This window comes from Dromaius novaehollandiae, chromosome 21 (genome assembly GCF_036370855.1).
Source record: "Dromaius novaehollandiae isolate bDroNov1 chromosome 21, bDroNov1.hap1, whole genome shotgun sequence".
NCBI lineage: Eukaryota > Metazoa > Chordata > Aves > Casuariiformes > Dromaiidae > Dromaius > Dromaius novaehollandiae.
The window spans coordinates 8,572,772-8,594,793 of NC_088118.1; the positions used below are offsets into that span (position 1 = coordinate 8,572,772).

Below are 22,022 nucleotides of genomic sequence, written 5' to 3' on the forward strand. Positions count from 1 at the left end.
ATGCTGCGCTACCTGCTCAAGACGCTGCTGCAGATGAACCTCTTCGCCGACTCGCTGGCGGCCGAGCCGCCCAACTCCTCCGAGCCGCTGCCCGGCCTCGACGGCACCCGCGGAGCCCTCGACCTGCGCAACCTCTCCGCGCCCGCCGGTACGCGCCGGGGCTCCCAGCCCGGGGCAGCCGCCGCCTCGGGTCCTGCCCCCTCCTCCCGAGCCCGGCCCGGCTTCGTCTCCCCGAACCGGGTCCGGATCCGTGTTTCTGAGCCGTGGGGCAGCCCCACCTCGGGTCCAGCCTCGGGTTCCTGAGCCGGGGGGCAGCCCCACGTCGGGTCCTGCCCCGCGTCTCCGAACCGGGTCCATCCCCGTCTTTCCGAGCCGGGTCCAGCCCCGGGTCTCCGAGCCGTGGGGCAGCCCCACGTCGGGTCTAGTCCCGGGTCTCCGAGCCGGGTCCAGCTCCGTCGTTCCGAGTCGGGTCCAGCTCCGTGTTTCCGAGCCGTGGGGCAGCCCCGCGTCGGGTCCTGCCCCCTCCTCCCGAGCCCGGCCCGGCTTCGTCTCCCCGAGCCGGGTCCGGATCCGTGTTCCTGAGCCGTGGGGCAGCCCCACGTCGGGTCCAGCTCCGTCTTCCCCAGTCGGGTCCAGCCCTGGGTTTCTGAGCCATGGGGCAGCCTCATGTCGGGTCTAGTCCCGGGTCTCCGAGCCGGGTCCAGCTCCGTCTTCCTGAGCCGGGTCCAGCTCCAGGCTTCTGAGCCGTGGGGCAGCCCCACGTCGGGTCCAGCTCCGTCTTCCCGAGTCAGGTCCGTCTCCGTCTTTCTGAGCCGTGGGGCAGCCCCACGTCGGGTCCTGCCCCGCGTCTCCGAACCGGGTCCATCCCCGTCTTTCCGAGCCGGGTCCAGCCCCGTGTTGCTGAGCCGGGTCCAGCCCCGGGTCTCCGAGCCGTGGGGCAGCCCCACGTCGGGTCCAGCTGTGTCTTTCCGAGCCGGGGGGCTGCCCCACGTCGGGTCCAGCTCCGTCTTTCCGAGTCGGGTCCAGCCCTGGGTTTCTGAGCCGTGGGGCAGCCCCATGTCGGGTCCAGTCCCGGGTCTCCGAGCCAGGTCCATCCCCGTCTTCCCGAACCGGGTCCAGCTCCGTGTTTCCGAGCCGTGGGGCAGCCCCACGTCGGGTCCAGCTCCGTCTTCCCGAGCCGTGGGGCAGCCCCGCGTCGGGTCCTGCCCCATCCTCCCGAGCCGGGTCCAGCTCCGTCTTCCCGAGCCATGGGGCAGCCCCACGTCGAGTCCAGTCCCGGGTCTCCGAACCAGGTCCATCCCTGTCTTTCTGAGCCGGGTCCAGCTCCGTCTTTCTGAGCCGTGGGGCAGCCCCATGTCGGGTCCAGCCCCGGGTCTCCGAGCTGTGGGGCAGCCCCACGTCGGCTCCAGCTGTGTCTTTCCGAGCCGTGGGGCAGCCCCACGTCGGGTCCAGCCCCGTCTTTCCAAGCTGAGAGCAACCCCGCGCCTGAGAATGCTCCGGGTTCCCGAGCCGTGGGGCAGCCCCACATCGAGCCCAGCCTCACGTTCCCCAGCCGTGGGGCAGCCCCGCATCGAGCCCAGCCCCATCTCCCCATGCCGCTTTCGGGGTGCGCAGGGTCCCCCCGCCAGAGCAGGGAGGGTCCCACTGCCGCATGGGGACAGGGGTGACCCCAGCAGTGGGGTGATCCCCTAACACCCTCGCCCTCCCCACACCCTGCTTTTTTTTGCGGGGGGGGGGAAGCCGGGGACCCCCCTGCTAGTGCCGAGAGCCGCCAAGGGGGGGGACGGATCAACTCGGCGGCCGCGTTTTGAGCGCTCGTGGAGCTCGTCGGGTCCCTCCGAGCCTGAATTTTACCCCAAATTTAGGTGCTGGATCATGGGGGGGGGGTCAGAGCCCCCCAAACCTCCCCGCTTGTCCCCGTCCACCCCGGCAGAGGGGCCTCGGGGCCGGAGGGGCCTCTCCTGCTCATCCCGATTAAGCCGCCGGGATGGGGCCGCTCGGAGCATCCCGCTCGGAGCATCCCGGGTACCACCCGCATCCCCAGGCTGCCGCCTCCATGGCAACCGCATCCCTGGCGGCCCAGACACCCTGGCCGCCCTCTCCATCCCCGCCAGGCCCCAAATTTTGGGGGGGCCCCAGCGAGGTGGGGAGAAGCCGGGGGGGGGCCGGTGACCCGCTGGGGACGGGCGCGCGGCCCGCCGCGTCTCCCGCCGGCGTGAGCTTCCCCGTGCTGCGCCCGGCGCTTGTTTAATGAGCCGCCGAGCGCCCCGCGGTGCCGGGGGGTGACGGGGGGGGGGGCTCCGCTGTCCCCACGCCGTCCCCGCGGCCACCTGCACCCTGATGTGGGGGAGCTGGGCTGGGAAATGGGGGCTCGGGCGGGGGGAGCAGGGGCTTTGGGGCAGGACGGCAGCGGCTTTTTTTGGGTGCTGGGGGGGCTGCGCCGGGAAAGGGACTGGGGGGGTTTGGGTGCACACGCGTGGGCCTGGGCGGGCTTGCACACGCGTGTGCGTGCAGGGCTGGGCGCACACGTGGGTGCAGCTGGCGGCCGGTGCCTGTGACAACAGTGACGCTCGGTGACTGCTGGCCGAACTGCAGGGCCAGCGCGGGGACACAGGCTGTGGGTGGCCCTGGGGACACGATGGGCTGTGACATGGGTGGCCCTGGGGACATGATGGACCCTGCTGTGGGTGGCCCTGGGGACACGATGGGCTGTGACATGGGTGGCTCTGGGGACACGATGGGCTGTGACATGGGTGGCCCTGGGGACACGATGGACCCTGCCGTGGGTGGCTCTGGGGACATGATGGGCTGTGACATGGGTGGCCCTGGGGACACGATGGACCCTGTCGTGGGTGGCCCTGGGGACAGGATGGGCTGTGACATGGGTGGCCCTGGGGACACGATGGACCCTGCCGTGGGTGGCCCTGGGGACAGGATGGGCTGTGACATGGGTGGCCCTGGGGACACGATGGGCTGTGACATGGGTGGCCCTGGGGACAGGATGGACCCTGTCGTGGGTGGCCCTGGGGACAGGATGGGCTGTGACATGGGTGGCCCTGGGGACACGATGGACCCTGCTGTGGGTGGCCCTGGGGACACGATGGGCTGTGACATGGGTGGCCCTGGGGACACGATGGACCCTGTCGTGGGTGGCCCTGGGGACAGGATGGGCTGTGACATGGGTGGCCCTGGGGACACGATGGACCCTGCTGTGGGTGGCCCTGGGGACACGATGGGCTGTGACATGGGTGGCCCTGGGGACAGGATGGACCCTGCCGTGGGTGGCCCTGGGGACACGATGGGCTGTGACATGGGTGGCTCTGGGGACAGGATGGGCTGTGACATGGGTGGCCCTGGGGACACGATGGACCCTGCCGTGGGTGGCCCTGGGGACAGGATGGACCGTGATGTGGGTGGCCCTGGGGACATGATGCCCTTTTGCTGTCTCCCTCATGAGCCCCTTGGATTTCTCCTGAGCCGGGATGCTGGGGGGGGGGGTTGTTGTCCTGTCCCCCCCCCGGGAAGGGGGTAAATCCCCTGGGAAGGGCTGGACCCCTCCCCAGGTGGGAGTGGGGGATAAATCCTGGGGGAGGGGTGAGCTGGACCCCAGGGTCCCCCCTTTGCCCCCCACCCCTGTCCCAAGGTCTCCCCTCCCCTCCCCCCACCTTGGGGCCCCCCTTCCCTCTCCCCACCCCAGGGACCCCCTTCCTTCTCCTCCCACCCCTGGGTTCCCCCTTCCCTCTCCCCCTTCCCGCCTCCCCCGCTTTGGGCCCCTCTTCCCTCCCCCCAGGTCCCGCCGTTCCCTCTCCCCACTTCCCTCCCCACCACCCCAGCGACCCCCTTCCCTCTCCCCCCCAGGGTCCCCCCTACCCTCTCCCCCCTTCCCTCCCCCCAAGGTCCTCCCCTTCCCTCTCCCCCGAGTAGGCACCCTCTTCCCTTCCCCCTCCCACCCCAGGGTCCCCCTTTCCCTCTCCCCCCCTTCCCTCCCCCCCCAGGGTCCCTCCTTTCCCTCTTCCCCCTCCAGGGTCCCCCCTTCCCTCTCCCCCTTCCCTCTCCCCGCCCAGGGTCCCCCCTACCCTCTCCCCACTTCCTCCCCCCCAGGGTCCCTCCTTCCCTCTCCCCCTTCCCTCCCCCCCAACTCAAGGGTCCCCCCATTCGCTCTTCCCCCCCAGGGTCCCCCATACCCTCTCCCCACTTCCCTCCCCCCATTCCAGGGTCCTCCCTACCCTCTCCCCCTTCCCTCCCCCCCAACTTAAGGGTCCCCCCTTCCCTCCCCCCCATCCCAGGGTGCCGCCTTCCCTCTCTCCCTTCCCTCCCCCCCAACTTAAGGGTCCCCTCATTCCCTCTCCCCCCCCAGCATCCCCCCTACCCTCTCCCCCCTTCCCTCCCCCCCCAGCATCCCCCCTACCCTCTCCCCACCTCCTCCCCCCAGGGTCCCCCCTTCCCTCTCCCCCTTCCCTCCCCCCCAGCATCCCCCCTACCCTCTCCCCACCTCCCCCCCCCAGGGTCCCCCCTTCCCTCTCCCCCTTCCCTCCCCCCCAGCATCCCCTCTACCCTCTCCCCACCTCCTCCCCCCAGGGTCCCCCCTTCCCTCTCCCCCTTCCCTCCCCCCCAGCATCCCCCCTACCCTCTCCCCACCTCCCCCCCCCAGGGTCCCCCCTTCCCTCTCCCCCTTCCCTCCCCCCCAGCATCCCCCCTACCCTCTCCCCACCTCCCCCCCCAGGGTCCCCCCTTCCCTCTCCCCCCCCAGCATCCCCCCTACCCTTTACCCCCTTCCCTCCCCCCCCCAGGGTCCCCCCTACCCTCTCCCCCTTCCTTCCCCCCCCAACTTAAGGATCCCCATTTCCCTCTCCCCCATCCCAGGGTCCCCCTTCCCTCTCCCCCTTCCCTCCCCCCCAACTTAAGGGTCCCACCATTCCCTCTCCCCCCTCCAGCATCCCCCCTACCCTCTCCCCACCTCCTCCCCCCCAGCATCCCCCCTACCCTCTCCCCACTTCCCTCCCCCCCCAGCATCCCCCCTACCCTCTCCCCACTTCCCTCCCCCCCAGCATCCCCCCTACCCTCTCCCCACCTCCCTCCCCCCCAGCATCCCCCCTTCCCTCTCCCCCTTCCCTCCCCCCCAGCATCCCCCCTACCCTCTCCCCACCTCCCCCCCCCAGGGTCCCTCCTTCCCTCTCCCCCTTCCCTCCCCACTCAGGGTCCCCCATACCCTCTCCCCCCTTCCCTCCCCCTCCCAGGGTCCCCCCTACCCTCTCCCCCTTCCCTCCCCCCCAACTTAAGGGTCCCCCCTTCCCTCTCCCCCATCCCAGGGTCCCCCCACCCTCTCCCCCTTCCCTCCCCCCCAGCATCCCCCCTACCCTCTCCCCACCTCCCTCCCCCCCAGCATCCCCCCTTCCCTCTCCCCCTTCCCTCCCCCCCAAGCAAGGGCCCAGGGCCGCACCGAGCCCCGGGGCCCCACGTCGTGTCCCCTGTCCCCCCCCCCCCCCGGCCACCCCGGGGGCGCAGGCTCGGGGCCTCGGCGGGCCGACGCGCCGCCCCGCATCGTGGAGCACCCGGCCGACGTGCTGGTGCCGCGGGGCGAGGCGGCCACGCTGCGGTGCCGGGCCGAGGGCCGCCCGGCGCCCGCCGTCCGCTGGTACCGCGACGGCGCCCGGGTGCCCACCGACCGCGAGGAGCCCCGCTCGCACCGCACCCTGCTCCCCGGCGGCTCCCTCTTCTTCGCCCGCGTGCTCCACGGCCGCCGCGGCCGGGCCGACGAGGGCGTCTACGTCTGCGTGGCCGGCAACTACCTGGGCGAAGCCGCCAGCCGCAACGCCTCCCTCGAGGTGGCCGGTGAGTCGCCGCGGGGGGAAAAGACCACCCCATCCTCCCCATCCCACTTCAGGGACCACCCCGTCCTCCCCATCCCACTTTGGGGGCCACCCCGTCCTCCCCATCCCGCTTTGGGGGCCACCCCATCCTCCCCAGCCCGCTTCGGGGACCACCCTGTCCTCCCCATCCCACTTTGGGGGCCACCCCGTCCTCCCCAGCCCGCTTTGGGGACCTCCCCGTCCTCCCCAGCCCGCTTCGGGGGCCACCCCGTCCTCCCCAGCCCACTTTGGGGACCACCCCGTCCTCCCCATCCCGCTTCGGAGGCCACCCCGTCCTCCCCAGCCCACTTTGGGGGCCACCCCGTCCTCCCCATCCCGCTTTGGGGACCACCCCGTCCTCCCCATCCCACTTTGGGGGCCACCCCGTCCTCCCCATCCCGCTTCAGGGACCACCCCGTCCTCCCCATCCCGCTTCGGGGACCTCCCCGTCCTCCCCATCCCGCTTTGGGGACCACCCCGTTCTCCCCATCCCGCTTTGGGGACCACCCCGTCCTCCCCATCCCGCTTTGGGGGCCACCCCGTCCTCCCCATCCCGCTTCGGGGACCACCCCGTCCTCCCCATCCCGCTTTGGGGACCACCTTGTCCTCCCCATCCCGCTTTGGGGACCACCCCGTCCTCCCCAGCCCGCTTTGGGGACCACCCCGTCCTCCCCAGCCCACTTTGGGGACCACCCCGTCCTCCCCAGCCCGCTTTGGGGACCACCCCGTCCTCCCCATCCCGCTTCGGGGGCCACCCCGTCCTCCCCATCCCACTTCGGGGACCACCCCGTCCGCCCCATCCCACTTTGGGGACCACCCCGTCCTCCCCAGCCCGCTTTGGGGACCACCCCGTCCTCCCCATCCCCCTTTGGGGACCACCCCGTCCTCCCCATCCCTCTTCGGGGACCACCCCGTCCTCCCCATCTCACTTTGGGGGCCACCCCGTCCTCCCCATCCCACTTCGGGGACCACCCCGTCCTCCCCATCTCACTTCAGGGACCACGCCATCCGCCCCATCCCACTTCGGGGGCCACCCCGTCCTCCCCATCCCCCTTTGGGGACCACCCCGTCCTCCCCATCCCACTTCGGGGGTCTCCATCAGGGAATTCGGATGGGCTCCCGAACCACAAACGGCCTCTTCTTGCCCCAAAATCCACCGCGGGAAGGTCGGGGGGGAGCGTAGCCGTTTCCCAGACGGGGAGGCGGAGGCCGGGGGTCTCCGTGGGGAATTCCAGCTGGGGAATCCGCAGTGCTGCGGGAGGATTTCCGCCAGGCGCCCGGTGCCGTGGTGGTGGCGGCGGGCGAGCCGGCCGTGCTGGAGTGCGTGCCGCCCCGCGGGCACCCCGAGCCCAGCGTCTCCTGGAAGAAGGACGGCGCCCGTCTCGGCGACGAGGACGAGCGGCTCACGGTGAGGCGGCCGGATCCGCGTCCCCCCCCCCCCCCCCAGCTTATCCCGAGCCTCCCGACCCGGCCGTCATCCCGGCTCCGCTTCCCGGCAGATGCGCGGCGGGAAGCTGATGATGGCCAGCACCCGCAAGAGCGACGCCGGCGCCTACGTCTGCGTGGCCACCAACGTGGCGGGCGAGCGGGCCAGCGAGCCGGCCGAGCTGGTGGTCCTCGGTGCGTGGGGACGGGCTTGGGATTGTTTTGGGGGGGTCACGACGGCGGCGTGGGCTCACGGTGGCCTCCCCGCAGAGCGTCCCGTCTTCAGCAAGCGGCCGCTCGCCCGGGCGGTGCTGGCCGAGGCCACGGCGGAGTTCGCCTGCGAGGCCCGGGGCGATCCGCCGCCCGCCGTCCGCTGGCGCAGGGAGGACGGCGAGCTGCCGCCGGGAAGGTGAGCGGAGCGGGGCCGGGCACCGGGCACGCCAGTGCTGAGGTTGCTGCGTGGCGGCGTCCACGTTGCAGCCGGTGTCCGGGCTGCGGGCGGCATCCGGGCTGCGTCCAGCATCTTTGCTGCATCCGGCATCCTTGCAGGGTGCTGGCATCCTCGCTGCATGCAGCATCCGTGCCGCATCCAGCATCCTTGTCCTGTGCCGGCATCCTTGCTGCATCCAGCATCTGTGCCACGTTCGGCATCTTTGCTGCGTGCCAGCATCCGGGCTGCAGCCGACATCCCTGCCACGTGCTGGCATCCTCGCTGCATGCAGTATCCGTGCTGCATCCAGTATTCATACTGCATCCAGCATCCGTGCTGCGTGCCAGCATCTGGGCTGCACTCGGCATCCGGGCTGCATCCAGCATCCTTGCTGCATCCAGCATCCCTGCTGCAGCCGCTGTCTTTGCCACGTGCTGCCATCCATGCTGCATGCAGGATCCGTGCTGCATCCGGCGTCCTTGCTGCATCCGGCGTCCTTGCTGCATCCAGCATCCTTGCAAGCACTGGCATCCATGCTGCATGTGGTCTCTGTGCTGCATCCAGCATCCTTGTCGCATGCTGGCATCCGTGCTGCATGCAGTATCCGTGCTGCATCCAGCATCCTTGCCACGTGTTGGCATCCTCGCTGCATGCAGTATCCGTGCTGCATCCGGCGTCCTTGCTGCAGCCGGTGTCTTTGCCAAGGGCCGGCATCCTTGCTGCATCCAGCATCTCTGCCACATTCAGCATTGTCGCTGCGTGCCAGCATCCGGGCTGCGTCCGACATCCTTGCCACGTGCTGGCATCCTCGCTGCATGCAGTATCCGCGCTGCATCCGGCATCCTCACCTGGTGCTGGCATCTTTGCCAAGTGCCGGCATCCTTACTGCATCCAGCATGTGTGCCATGTTCGGCACCTTTGCTGCGTGCCAGCATCCGGGCTGCATCCGGCATCCTTGCTGCGTGCTGGCATCTGGGCTGTATCCAGCATCCTTGCTGCATCTGGCATCCGTGCTGCATCTGGCATCCTTGCTGCGTGCTGGCATCTGGGCTGTATCCAGCATCCTTGCTGCATCTGGCATCCGTGCTGTATCCGGCATCCTTGTGCCAGCATCCGGGCTGCATCCAGCATCCTTGCTGTATCCAGCATCCTTGCTGCATCTGGCATCCATGCTGCATCCAGCTTCCTTGCTGTATCCAGCATCCTTGTGCCAGCATCCTTGCTGCATCCAGCATCCTTGCTGTATCCGGCATCCTTGTGCCAGCATCTGTGCTGTATCCGGCATCCTTGTGCCAGCATCCGTGCTGTATCCAGCATCCTTGCTGTATCCAGCATCCTTGCTGCATCCAGCATCCTTGCTGCATCCAGCATCCTTGTGCCAGCATCCTTGCTGCATCCAGCATCCTTGCTGTATCCGGCATCCTTGTGCCAGCATCCTTGCCGTATCCAGCATCCTTGCTGCATCCAGCATCCTTGCTGCATCCAGCATCCTTGCTGCATCTGGCATCCTTGTGCCAGCATCCTTGCTGCATCCAGCATCCTTGCTGCATCCAGCATCCTTGCTGTATCCAGCATCCTTGCTGCATCCAGCATCCTTGCTGTATCCGGCATCCTTGTGCCAGCATCCGTGCTGTATCCAGCTTCCTTGCTGTATCCAGCATCCTTGTGCCAGCATCCTTGCTGCATCCAGCATCCTTGCCGTATCCAGCATCCTTGCTGTATCCAGCATCCTTGCTGCATCCAGCATCTGGGCTGCATCCAGCATCCTTGTGCCAGCATCCTTGCTGCATCTGGCATCCTTGTGCCAGCATCCCTGCCGCATCCGGCATCTGTGCCGTATCCGGCATCCTTGTGCCAGCATCCTTGCTGCATCCAGCATCCTTGCTGTATCCAGCATCCTTGCTGCATCCAGCATCCTTGCTGTATCCGGCATCCTTGTGCCAGCATCCTTGCTGCATCTGGCATCCTTGTGCCAGCATCCCTGCCGCATCCGGCATCCGTGCCGTAGCCGGCATCCTTGTGCCAGCATCCTTGCTGTATCCAGCATCCTTGCTGTATCCAGCATCCTTGTGCCAGCATCCTTGCTGCATCCAGCATCCTTGCTGTATCCGGCATCCTTGTGCCAGCATCCGTGCTGTATCCAGCTTCCTTGCTGTATCCAGCATCCTTGTGCCAGCATCCGTGCTGTATCCAGCATCCTTGTGCCAGCATCCTTGCTGCATCCAGCATCCGTGCCGTATCCGGCATCCTTGCCGCGTGCCGGCAGCCTCCCCCGGCGCCGGCATCCCCGCCCCGTGCCGACCTCCGTGCCGGGACGCGGGGCCGGCGCTGGGGGCTCGCGGGGCCTCTCTCGCCGCAGGTGGGAGGTGCGGGACGACAACGCCGCGCTGCGCATCAGCCGGGTGACGGCGGCGGACGAGGGCACCTACACCTGCGTGGCCGAGAACAGCGTGGGCCGGGCCGAGGCCTCGGCCGCCCTCAGCGTGCACGGTGAGGACCCGCCGCCCCGCCGCCGCCGCCCCCGGCCCCGCCGCCCCGCCGCTCACGCCTTTCCCTCCGCCGCCGCGCTTCTCTTCCCCCCTTTTTCCCCCCCCTCCAGTCCCCCCGCGGCTGGTGACGGGGCCCCGCGACCAGATCGTGGCCCGGGGCCGGACGGCGACTTTCCAGTGCGAGACCCAGGGCAACCCGCCGCCGGCCGTGTTTTGGCAGAAGGAAGGCAGCCAGGTAGGACGGCGCGGCTCGCCGGCGCCGCGTCCGCCTTTCCCGCCTTTTTCCGAAGCTTTTTCTTTCCCCGCTCCGTCTCTCCCGCCAGATCCTGCTGTTCCCCAGCCAGCCCCCGCAGCCGGCGGGCCGCTTCGCGGTGGCCCCCAGCGGCGAGATGACCATCGCGGCGGTGCGGGCGGCCGACGCCGGGTACTACACGTGCCAGGCCGTCAGCGTGGCCGGCAGCGTCGTGGCCAAGGCGCTGCTGGAGGTGGAGGACGGTAGGTGGGCGGCGAGGGGGGAAAATCAGCGCCGCCTCACTCGGGGCGTTCCCGCGGGGCGATGCCTTCCTCTTCCTCCTCTTCCTCCCCACGGCGGCGAGGCCGGGTGGCGCGGGAAAAAATCAGTGCTGCCTCGCTTGGGGCCTTCGGTCTCGGCCATCTCTTCCTTCATCTCTTCCTTCTTCCTCCTCCTCTTCCTCCCCATGGCGGCGAGGCCGGGTGGTGCGGGAAAAATCAGTGCTGCCTCACTCGGGGCATCCCCACGGGACGATCCCTTCCTCTTCCTCCTCTTCCTCCCAATGCAGCGAGGCCGGGTGGTGTGGGAAAAACCAGTGCTGCCTCACTTGGAGCATCTCCATGGGGTGATCTCTTCCTCTTCCTCTTCCCCTTCCTCTTCCTCTTCCCCTTCCCCTTCCTCTTCCCCTTCCCCTTCCCCTTCCCCTTCCCCTTCTCCTTCCCCTTCCCCTTCCCCTTCCCCTTCCCCTTCCCCTTCCCCTTCCCCTTCCCCTTCCCCTTCCCCTTCCCCTTCCCCTTCTCCTTCCCCTTCCCCTTCCCCTTCCCCTTCCCCTTCTCCTTCCTCCTCTTCCTCCCCATTGCAGCGAGGCCGAGTGGCACGGGAAAAATCAGTGCTGCCTCACTCAGAGCATCTCCATGGGGTGATCCCTTCCTCTTCCTCTTCCTCTTCCTCTTCCTCTTCCTCTTCCTCTTCCCCTTCCCCTTCCCCTTCCCCTTCCCCTTCCCCTTCCCCTTCCCCTTCCCCTTCCCCTTCCTCTTCCTCTTCCCCTTCCCCTTCCCCTTCCTCTTTCCCTTCCTCTTCCCCTTCCCCTTCCCCTTCCCCTTCCCCTTCCCCTTCCCCTTCCTCTTTCCCTTCCCCTTCCCCTTCCCCTTCCTCTTCCTCTTCCTCTTCCCCTTCCCCTTCCTCTTCCTCTTCCCCTTCCCCTTCCCCTTCCCCTTCCCCTTCCTCTTCCTCTTCCCCTTCCCCTTCCCCTTCCTCTTCCCCTTCCCCTTCCCCTTCCCCTTCCTCTTCCTCTTCCCCTTCCCCTTCCCTTCCTTCCTTTCCCTTCCTCTTCCCCTTCCCCTTCCCCTTCCTCTTCCTCTTCCCCTTCCTCTTCCCCTTCCCCTTCCCCTTCCCCTTCCTCTTTCCCTTCCCCTTCCCCTTCCTCTTCCTCTTCCTCTTCCCCTTCCCCTTCCCCTTCCTCTTCCTCTTTCCCTTCCCCTTCCCCTTCCCCTTCCTCTTCCCCTTCCCCTTCCCCTTCCCCTTCCCCTTCCCCTTCCCCTTCCCCTTCCCCTTCCTCTTCCTCTTCCCCTTCCCCTTCCCCTTCCCCTTCCCCTTCCCCTTCCCCCTTCCTCTTCCTCTTTCCCTTCCCCTTCCCCTTCCCCTTCCCCTTCCCCTTCCCCTTCCTCTTCCTCTTCCCCTTCCCTTCCTCTTCCCCTTCCCCTTCCCTTCCCCTTCCCCTTCCCCTTCCCCTTCCTCTTCCCCTTCCCCTTCCTCTTTCCCTTCCTCTTCCCCTTCCCCTTCCCCTTCCTCTTCCCCTTCCCCTTCCCCTTCCCCTTCCTCTTCCCCTTCCTCTTCCTCTTCCTCTTCCCCTTCCCCTTCCCCTTCCTCTTCCTCTTTCCCTTCCCCTTCCCCTTCCCCTTCCTCTTCCCCTTCCCCTTCCCCTTCCCCTTCCCCTTCCCCTTCCCCTTCCCCTTCCCCTTCCTCTTCCTCTTCCCCTTCCCTTCCCCTTCCCTTCCTCTTTCCCTTCCTCTTCCCCTTCCCCTTCCCCTTCCCCTTCCCCTTCCCCTTCCCCTTCCTCTTTCCCTTCCCCTTCCCTTCCCCTTCCTCTTCCTCTTCCTCTTCCCCTTCCCTTCCTCTTCCCCTTCCCCTTCCCCTTCCCCTTCCCCTTCCCCTTCCCTTCCCCTTCTCCTTCCTCCTCTTCCTCCCCATCGCAGCGAGGCTGAGTGGCACGGGGAAAAACCAGCGCTGCCTCGCTCGGGGCATCCCCGCGGGGCGATGCCTGCCTTCCTCCCCCTCCTCTTCCTCCCCCTCGCCCCGGGGCCCCGGGTGACGGCGCCTCTCCCCCCGCAGCCGCCGCCGAGCGCCTGCCGCCCGTCATCCACCGGGGCCCCGGCAACCAGACGCTGCCGGCGGCCGCCACGGCGCTGCTGCCGTGCCGCGCCGCCGGCAACCCCCTGCCCCGCGTCCGCTGGCTCAAGGACGGGCGGGCGCTGGCGGGCGCCGAGCCCCGCGCCAGCCTGCTGGAGAACGGCACCCTGCGCGTCACCGGCCTCCGCGTGAGCCCCCCAAGACGCGTCCCCGGAACGGGCCGGGTGCTACGGCGCGGTCGGGTGCCGGCGCGGCGCGGTCCGTCTCCCGCCGGGCGGGGGGGAAAAACCCCCAAAGCGGAGTTTACGGCGTGAATTGGGCGGCAGGGCCGGGGGGTCCCTGCGCCCCGGGGCGGGCTGGCGGGCGGAGCACCCACGGGGGGGAAAAAAGGCCAAAAAAGGGAGCGCCGGGAGGGGAGGCGTTTTTGCAGGGGGCTGAGCGTTTCTCGCCGCGGGCGCGCGGCAGGTGTCGGACTCGGGGCAGTACGTGTGCGTGGCGGCCAGCTCGGCGGGCGAGACGCGCTGGAGCGGGGCCCTGCGGGTGCAGGAAGGTGAGCGGCGGCGGGGGGGGGGGGGGGGTGACAGCGACGGGGTCCGCGGTGGTGGCGGTGGGGACGCTAAGGCGCTCGGCGCCCGCAGGCGCGGCGTCGCCGGAGCCCGGCGTGCCGCCCGGCCCCCCCTCGGCGCCCCGCGTCACCAGCGTCACCGAGAGCAGCGTCACGCTGGCGTGGGAAAGCGGCCGGCAGAGCGACGCCGACGCCGACGCCGCCGTCACCTCCTACGTCGTGGAGGCTTTCAGGTACCGGCCGGCCCGGAGCGGGCGGGCGTCGGGATTCGGAGCCGGGCGCGACGCCTCCATCCCTGCCCCGCTCCCCTCTCCGGCAGCCAGTCCGCCGGCAGCGCCTGGCGCACGGTGGCGGCCGACGTCAAGGCCCCGGCGCACACGGTGAGCGGCCTGGAGCCCGGCACCGTCTACCTGTTCCTGGTGCGGGCGGTGAACGCCTTCGGCCTCAGCGACCCCAGCGCCGCCTCGGAGCCCGTCCGCACCCGCCGGCCCCCCGCCAGCCCCCCGCCTTCGCCCGCCGCCCGCCTGGCCGTGCGCCTGCAGGAGCCCCTCGTCCTGCCGCCCGGCGCCGTCCGCCTCGCCTGGACCGTGAGCGCGGGGACGGCGGCGGGGCGATGGCGATGGCGATGGGGCGATGGCGATGGCGATGGGGCGATGGGGATGGCGATGGGGTGATGGGGATGGCGATGGCGGGGTGATGGGGATGGTGACGGTGGGGTGATGGGGATGGCGATGGGGCGATGGCGATGGCGATGGGGCGATGGCGATGGCGATGGCGGGGTGATGGGGACAACGATGGGGCGATGGGGATGGCGATGGGGCGATGGGGATGGCAACGGGGCGATGGCGATGATGATGGGGCAATGGGGACGGTGATGGGGCGATGGGGATGGCGACGGCGGGGTGATGGGGACAACGATGGGGCGATGGGGATGGTGACGGCGGGGTGATGGGGATGGCAACGGGGTGATGGTGATGACGGTGGGGTGATGGGGATGGCGACGGCGGGGTGGTGGGGACGACGATGGGGTGATGGGGAGAACGATGGGGTGATGGGAACGACGATGGGGTGATGGGGACGGCGGCGGGGCGATGGTGATGACGATGGGGTGATGGGGACGGCGGCGGGGCGATGGGGATGATGACGGCGGGGTGATGGGGATGGCAACGGCGTGATGGCGATGACGGTGGGGTGATGGGGATGGCGATGGGGTGATGGGGACGACGATGGGGTGATGGGGACGGCAGCAGGGCGATGGAGATGACAATGGGGTGATGGAGACAGCAATGGGGTGATGGGGATGGCGACAGCAGGGTGATGGCGATGACGATGGGGTGATGGGGATGGCAATGGGGTGATGGGGACGACAATGGGGTGATGGGGACAACAATGGGGTGACAGGGACAGTGATGGGGTGATGGGGATGATGGCAGGGTGATGGGGATGACGATGGGGCGATGGGGATGGTGATGGCGGGGTGACGGGGATGGCAATGGGGTGATGGCAATGACGATGGGGCGATGGGGATGGCGACAGCGGGGTGATGGGGACGACAATGGGGTGACGGGGACGACGATGGGGTGATGGGGATGATGGCGGGATGATGGGGATGACGATGGGGCGATGGGGACGGCGATGGGGCGATGGGGATGGCGATGGCGGGGTGATGGGGACGACGATGGGGTGCTGGACACGGCAATGGGGCGATGGCGATGGCGACGGGGCGACGGGGACGGGGACGGCGGGGCGACGCCCGCCTCTTCCCGCAGGTGGAGGGCCCGGCGGCGCTGCTGCGGGGCTACCGGGTGCTGTACCGGCGGCGCGGCGACGCGGGCGCCTGGGAGGCGCGGGAGGTGGCGGGCGGCGGGCAGCGGGGCGCCCTGCTCGCCGAGCTGCGCCCGGGCCGGGAGTACGAAATCAAGGTCCGACCGGTGCCCGAGGGGCTGCGGGGCGCCGAAAGCGCCGTCCGCTCCGTCCGCACGCCCGAGGCAGGTGGGTGGCTCGGCGGCGGGTCGCGGCCATCCCCCCGGCGCCGCCGAGCCCCCCGCCGGCGCTGAGCCCCCCCCCCGTCGCCGCCCGCCTTGCAGCGCCCAGCGCCCCGCCGCGAGCCGTCCGCGTGGCCCCGCTGGGTGACGGCGTCAGCATCTCGTGGGAGCCGCCGCCGGCCGCCGAGCAGAACGGCGTCATCCGCGATTACCGGGTAAGGCCGGGGCCGCCGCGCCGGTGCCGCCGCCGCCGCCGCCGCCGCCGCGCCGTGACCTGCCTCCTTCGCCGCGCAGATTTGGTGCTTGGGCAACGAGAGCCGCTTCGACCTCAACGCCAGCGTGGAGGGCACGGCGCTGGCGGCGGTGCTGCGCGGGCTGGTGCCCGGCGTGCCCTACCGCGCCCAGGTGGCCGCCGCCACCGGCGCCGGCGTCGGCGTCCGCAGCCCGCCCGTCCCCATCCGCATCGGTGAGTGGCCGGCCGGACCCTTCCCCGCGCCGCTGGACGGCAAGCGCCTGCCCGTTGTGCCGTCCGGGCCGGTTGTGCCATCCGGGCCGGTTGTGCAATCCATGCCGGTTGTGCAGTCTGTGCTGGCTGTGCACCCTATGCCGGTTGTGCCCCCTGTGCTGGTTGTGCATCTCATGCCGATTGTGCATCTCGTGCCTGTTGTGCAGTCCCTGCTGGTTGTGCATCCTGAGCCGGTTGTGCACCCCGTGCCGGTTGTGCAATCCATGCTGGCGATGCACCCCGAGCCGGTTGTGCACCCTGTGCCGGTTGTGCATCCCATACTGGTTGTGCAGTCCATGTCCATTGTGCGTCTTGTGCCAGATGTGCAATCTGTGCTGGATATGCATCCCGTGCCGGCTGTGCATCTTGTGCCTGTTGTGCAATCCCTGCCGGTTGTGCACCCCATGCCGGTTGTGCAATCCATGCTGGCCATGCACCCCGTGCCGGTTGTGCACCCCGTGCCAGCTGTGCAATCCCTGCTGGTTGTGCATCCTAAGCCGGTTGTGCACCCCGTGCCGGTTGCGCAATCCATGCTGGCCATGCACCCCGAGCCGGTTCTGCACCTTGAGCCGATTGTGCACCCTGTTCCGGTTGTGCACCCCATGCCGGTTGTGCAATCCCTGCTGGTTATGCATCCCGAGCCGATTGTGCACCCGGTGCCGGTTGTGCGCCCCGTGCCAGTTGTGCACCCCATGCCAGTTGTGCAATCCCTGCTGGTTGTGCACCCTGTGCTGGTTGTGCATCCCATGCCGGTTGTGCAATCCATGCTGGCCATGCACCCCGTGCCGGTTGTGCACCCTGTGCCAGCTGTGCAATCCCTGCTGGTTGTGCATCCTAAGCCGGTTGTGCACCCCGTGCCGGTTGTGCACCCCATGCCAGTTGTGCAGTCCCTGCTGGTTGTGCATCCTGAGCCAGTTGTGCACCCTGTGCCAGCTGTGCACCCCGTGCTGGTTGTGCATCTCGTGCCTGTTGTGCACCCTGTGCCAGATGTGCAATCCGTGCTGGTGATGCACCCCGAGCCAGCTGTGCACCTTGAGCCGATTGTGCACCCCGTGCCGGTTGTGCACCCCGTGCCAGTTGTGCAATCCCTGCTGGTTGTGCATCCCGAGCCGGTTGTGCATCCCGAGCCGGTTGTGCACCCCGCGCCGGTTGTGCACCCCGAGCCGGTTGTGCACCCGCGCCGGTTGTGCACCCCGTGCCGGTTGTGCACCCCATGCCAGTTGTGCAATCCCTGCCAGTTGTGCACCCCAAGCCGGTTGTGCACCCGCGCCGATTGTGCACCCGAGCCGATTGTGCACCCCGTGCCGGTTGTGCACCCCATGCCAGTTGTGCACCCCGAGCCGGTTGTGCACCCCACGCTGGTTGTGCACCCCATGCCAGTTGTGCACCCCGAGCCGGTTGTGCACCCTGTGCCGGTTGTGCATCCCATACTGGTTGTGCAGTCCATGTCCACTGTGCGTCTTGTGCCAGATGTGCAATCTGTGCTGGATATGCATCCCGTGCCGGCTGTGCATCTTGTGCCTGTTGTGCCATCCCTGCCGGTTGTGCACCCCATGCCGGTTGTGCAATCCATACTGGCCACGCACCCCATGCCGGTTGTGCACCCCGTGCCAGCTGTGCAATCCCTGCTGGTTGTGCATCCTAAGCCGGTTGTGCACCCCGTGCCGGTTGTGCACCTTGAGCCGATTGTGCACCCCGTGCCGGTTGTGCAATCCATGCTGGCCATGCACCCCGAGCCGGTTCTGCACCTTGAGCCGATTGTGCGCCCCATGCCGGTTGTGCACCCCGTGCCAGTTGTGCAATCCCTGCCGGTTGTGCACCCCGAGCCGGTTGTGCACCTTGAGCCGATTGTGCACCCCGTGCTGGTTGTGCATCCCAAGCCAGTTGTGCACCTGTGCTGGTTGTGCGCCCCATGCTGGTTGTGCGCCCCGTGCCGGTTGTGCAATCCCTGCTGGCTGTGCATCCCGAGCCGGTTGTGCATCCCAAGCCGATTGTGCACCCCGTGCCGGTTGTGCACCCCATGCCGGTTGTGCAATCCCTGCTGGTTGTGCACCCTGAGCCGGTTGTGCACCCGCGCCGGTTGTGCACCCCATGCCGGTTGTGCAGTCCCTGCTGGCTGTGCATCCCGCGCCGGTTGTGCACCCCATGCCAGTTGTGCACCCCGAGCCGGTTGTGCACCCGCGCCGGTTGTGCACCCCGCGCCGCCCGCTCACCCGCCGTCTCCCCCCGCCGTTGCAGCCCCGGCGCGACGCGGCCCTGGGGACAGCCTGGCGGAGCGGGTGGCGGCGGTGGCCAAGCGTCCGGCCTTCCTCGCCGGCCTCGCCGGCCTCGCCGCCTGCGTCATCCTCGCGGCCTCCGGCGCCTGGATCTACCTGCGCCGCAAGAAGCGGAAGGAGCTGAGCCGCTTCGCGGGTAGGGGGGCGGCGCGCCGGCGGGGAAAGCGCCGGCAAAACCGGATCGCGGCGGGATGCCGTCCACGGGTTTTTTTTCCGCCTAAACTCCTCCTTTCCTCGCAGCCTACGTGCCCGCAGGTGAGGCCCGCCGCCGGCGTGGGCCCGGCCCGCTGTGCCGCGCCGCCCTCACCCGTCTCCGTGTCTCCCCGCAGCCGCCTTCCCGCGCGCCGACGGCCCCGCGCGCCGCGGCCCCAGGTAACGCCGCGGCCCCCCCCGCCGCCGCCGCCGTCCCCCCCGCCGCCCGCCGTCCCCGCGCCCACCGGAGTCTCCTTGCAGGCCCGGCATCGCCGCCGGCGCTTATCCCTGGCTGGCGGATTCGTGGCCGGCGCCCGGCGCCCGGCGCCCGGATGCGGCCGCCGAGAGCTGCCGCGACGGCGAGGCGGCGGCGTGGGAGAAATTCGGGGCCGCCGCCAGGCCCTTCGCCCGGCCCCATCACGGTAGGGGGGGCGTCGGGGCTGGGGGGGGGGGGGGTCGCCCCGACCCCCCCACGTCCCCCACGTGCCTCCTCTCCGCAGCGACGGGCAAAGCGATGGGGAAAGCGGTGCCGCCGCCGGTGCTCAACTGGCCCGAGCTGCTGCCCCCGCCGCCCTCGGCCAGCGAGCTGAGCCAGTACGAGGAGGAGGAGGAGGAGGAGGAGGAGGAAGAGCTGGCTGGAAGGTGAGTGCAGGGCAATGGGCTGCGGGGGGGGGGGGGCACGGTGCCCGCCGCAGCGCCCGCCCCGTGCCGCTGCCCCCCCGCGCAGCTCGGGGCCGGAGGACTGGTGCCCGCCGCTGCCCGAGCGCGGCTACGTGGCCGGAGACGCCGCCGGGGAGGAAGGCTCGCCGCCCGGCACCCCCTCGCCCGCCGGCTCCTGCGGGTGCCGGTCCGCCGCCACGCTGACGCCCTCGCCCCGCGCCGCCGACCGCATCCCCCGGCTCCGCGACTTCGACGGCCGCCGGCTGCCCCGGTAGGAGAGGCGGGGTGCCGCGGCGGGAGGGTGGCGGCGCGGCCGTGCCGGGGCGATCCGGCTGTGCCGGGGCGGTCCGGCTGTGCCCGCGCGGTCCGACTGTGCGGTTGCGGTGTGGGCATGGCAGCGTGAGCCGGCTGTGCCGTGGGGGGGGGGTCCGGGCTTGCCATCGCAGCCCGGACGTGTCCCCCCCCATCTGGCCGTGCCATCGGGATGCGGCAGAGCTGACGTGATCCAGCTGTGCCGCCACGGTCGGGCAGAGCCATGGCGACCCGGCAGTCCTATCGCAATCCAGCTGTGCTATTAGAATGAAGCATTACTATTGTGATCCAGATGTGCAATCATGACCCAGCTGCGTCCTCGCAGTGAGGCATTGGCTCTGCCATCCAGATGTGCAGCTGCAATCGGGCCATGCCATTGCAATCCAGCTGTGTTGCCTTGATCCAGCTGTGCCAACATGACCAGCTGCCCTATTTCCATACAGTTGCATTATTATTATCCAGCTGTGTCATCAGGACCTGGAAGTGCTATTGCCATCCAGCTGTCCAGTCCTGATCCAGCTGTGCCATCATGATCCAGCTGTGCTGTCATGGTCCTGTTCTACCATTACAAACCAGCTGTGCCATCATGACCTGCCAGTGCCATTGCCAGTTTCTGCCAGTGCCATCGTGATCCAGCTGTGCTATCACCGTCTGGCAGTATCCAGCTGTTATGTCACAGCCCAGCTGTGCCCCAATCTGGCCGTGCCAATGCCTTCCAGCTGTTCCAGCCCAATACAGCTGTGCCATCATGATCTGCCATTGCTACTGTGATCCAGATGGGCAGTCGTGATGCAGCTGTGCCATCTCGGACTGTGCCATGATAGCCTGGCAGTGCCATTGTCATCCAGCTGTGCTTCTGCGATCCAGCTGTGCCATCCTGACCTGGCCATGCCATTGTCATCCAGCTGTGCTATCGCGATCCAGCTGTGCCATCCTGACCTGGCAGTGCCGTGACAATCTGGCCAAGCCGTCGTGATCCAGCTGTGCTATCGCGATCCAGCTGTGCCATCCTGACCTGGCAGTGCTGTGGCAATCTGGCCAAGCCGTCGCAATCCAGCTGTGCTATCGCGATCCAGCTGTGCCATCCTCACCTGGCAGTGCTGTGGCAATCTGGCCAAGCCGTCGCGATCCAGCTGTGCCATCGCGATCCAGCTGTGCCATCCTCACCTGGCAGTGCTGTGGCAATCTGGCCAAGCCGTCGCGATCCAGCTGTGCCGTCGCGATCCAGCTGTGCCATCCTGACCTGGCAGTGCTGTGGCAATCTGGCCAAGCCGTCGCGATCCAGCTGTGCTATCGCGATCCAGCTGTGCCATCCTGACCTGGCAGTGCTGTGGCAATCTGGCCAAACTGTCGCGATCCAGCTGTGCTATCGCGATCCAGTTGTGCCATCCTGACCTGGCAGTGCCGTGACAATCTGGCCAAGCCGTCACGATCCAGCTGTGCCATCGCGATCCAGCTGTGCCATCCTGACCTGGCAGTGCCGTGGCAATCTGGCCAAGCCGTCGTGATCCAGCTGTGCTATCGCAAAGCAGCTGTGCCATCCTGACCTGGCAGTGCCGTGACAATCTGGCCAAGCCGTCGCGATCCAGCTGTGCCGTCGCGATCCAGCTGTGCCATCGCGATCCAGCTGTGCCATCCTGACCTGGCAGTGCCGTGACAATCTGGCCAAGCCGTCGCGATCCAGCTGTGCTGCCGCGACCCAGCTGTGCCCTCGGCTTCCCCTCCCTCTCCCGTTTGCCAGGAGGCCACCAAACGGCACCGGCACCCTGCCGCGGGCACCGAGCCCCAGCACCGGCACCGAGGACGGCGCCGAGGGCCCCGCGCCCCGAGCCCGGCGCGACCCCAGCCTCAGCGAGCGCCGGGGTTGCGCCGGAGCCGCCGCCGCGCCGAAAAGTCGCCCGAAGGCCAAAGCCGGCCGCTACCGGCGGGAGCAGCAGCCGGCAGGTGAGCGGGGGGTGAGGAAGAGCCCAGCGGCGGCTCGGCGAGGCCGAAGGCGCTCACCCCTCTGCTCTGCCGCAGACCTGCCGCCGCCGCCGCTGCCGCCGCCGCTGCCCGAGGACCCCGGTGTCCCCTGTGTGGGGACGGCCTCGCTGGAGCGCCGTCCCGTGCCGCAGCCTGACGGTAACCCTGCTAAAACAGCCAAAAAAACGGCATTTTTTTCTTTTTTCCCCCCGCTGCGGCGCGGGCGCACAAAGCCCCGACCCCTCTCCTTCCCCTCGCAGACGTCGTCCCCTACGGCAAACCCACCTTCCTCACCTCATCCCGCGGCTCGACGGGCTCCCGAGGCCACGGCTCGGGGCGCAGCCGGACGCCGGGGGACCGCGGCGAGGTGACGGGGCGCGGGGCGGGCGCCGGCACCCCACCGCCGCCGCCCTCACCCCTCTTTTCCTTCCCCTCCGCAGGAGACGAGATGAAGGCGACGGCGCTGGAGCCGGGGGCGGCGCGAGCCGGGGCGGGAATGGGGCCACGGGGGGACGATTTTTAATTTAGGACCGGCCTTGCGGAGAGCTTGGCCCCTTGTAAATAGGTTTTTGCGGAGCCAGCGGGTGTAGCGGGGTGGGCGAGGGAGGGATGCGGATGGTCTGGAGCGATGAGGATGGTCTGGAGCGATGAAGATGCTCGGGAGGGATGAGGATGCTTGGGAATGATGAGGATGCTCGGGCTGGATGAAGATGCTCAGGAGGGATGAGGATGCTCGGGCAGGATGAAGATGCTCAGGAGGGATGAGGATGCTCGGGAGTGACACGGATGCT

The 22,022-nt window shown here is 68.9% G+C and overlaps 1 protein-coding gene across 1 annotated transcript; it reads left to right on the forward strand.

Moving 5' to 3' along the window:
• On the forward strand, positions 1–22,019 carry ROBO3 (roundabout guidance receptor 3). The gene is made up of 24 exons (XM_064524072.1): positions 1–148; positions 5,506–5,832; positions 7,100–7,257; positions 7,349–7,469; positions 7,545–7,683; positions 10,064–10,194; positions 10,304–10,428; positions 10,517–10,688; positions 12,757–12,962; positions 13,240–13,334; positions 13,396–13,572; positions 13,659–13,926; positions 15,109–15,331; positions 15,427–15,539; positions 15,619–17,725; positions 18,068–18,241; positions 18,346–18,360; positions 18,435–18,477; positions 18,559–18,719; positions 18,798–18,939; positions 19,025–19,228; positions 20,834–21,213; positions 21,289–21,390; positions 21,492–22,019. Exons 1-24 carry the CDS (start codon positions 1–3, stop codon positions 21,752–21,754), a joined length of 5,994 nt encoding a protein of 1,997 aa, XP_064380142.1. The 3' UTR covers positions 21,755–22,019.
• The last annotated feature ends 3 nt before the right edge of the window (positions 22,020–22,022 follow it).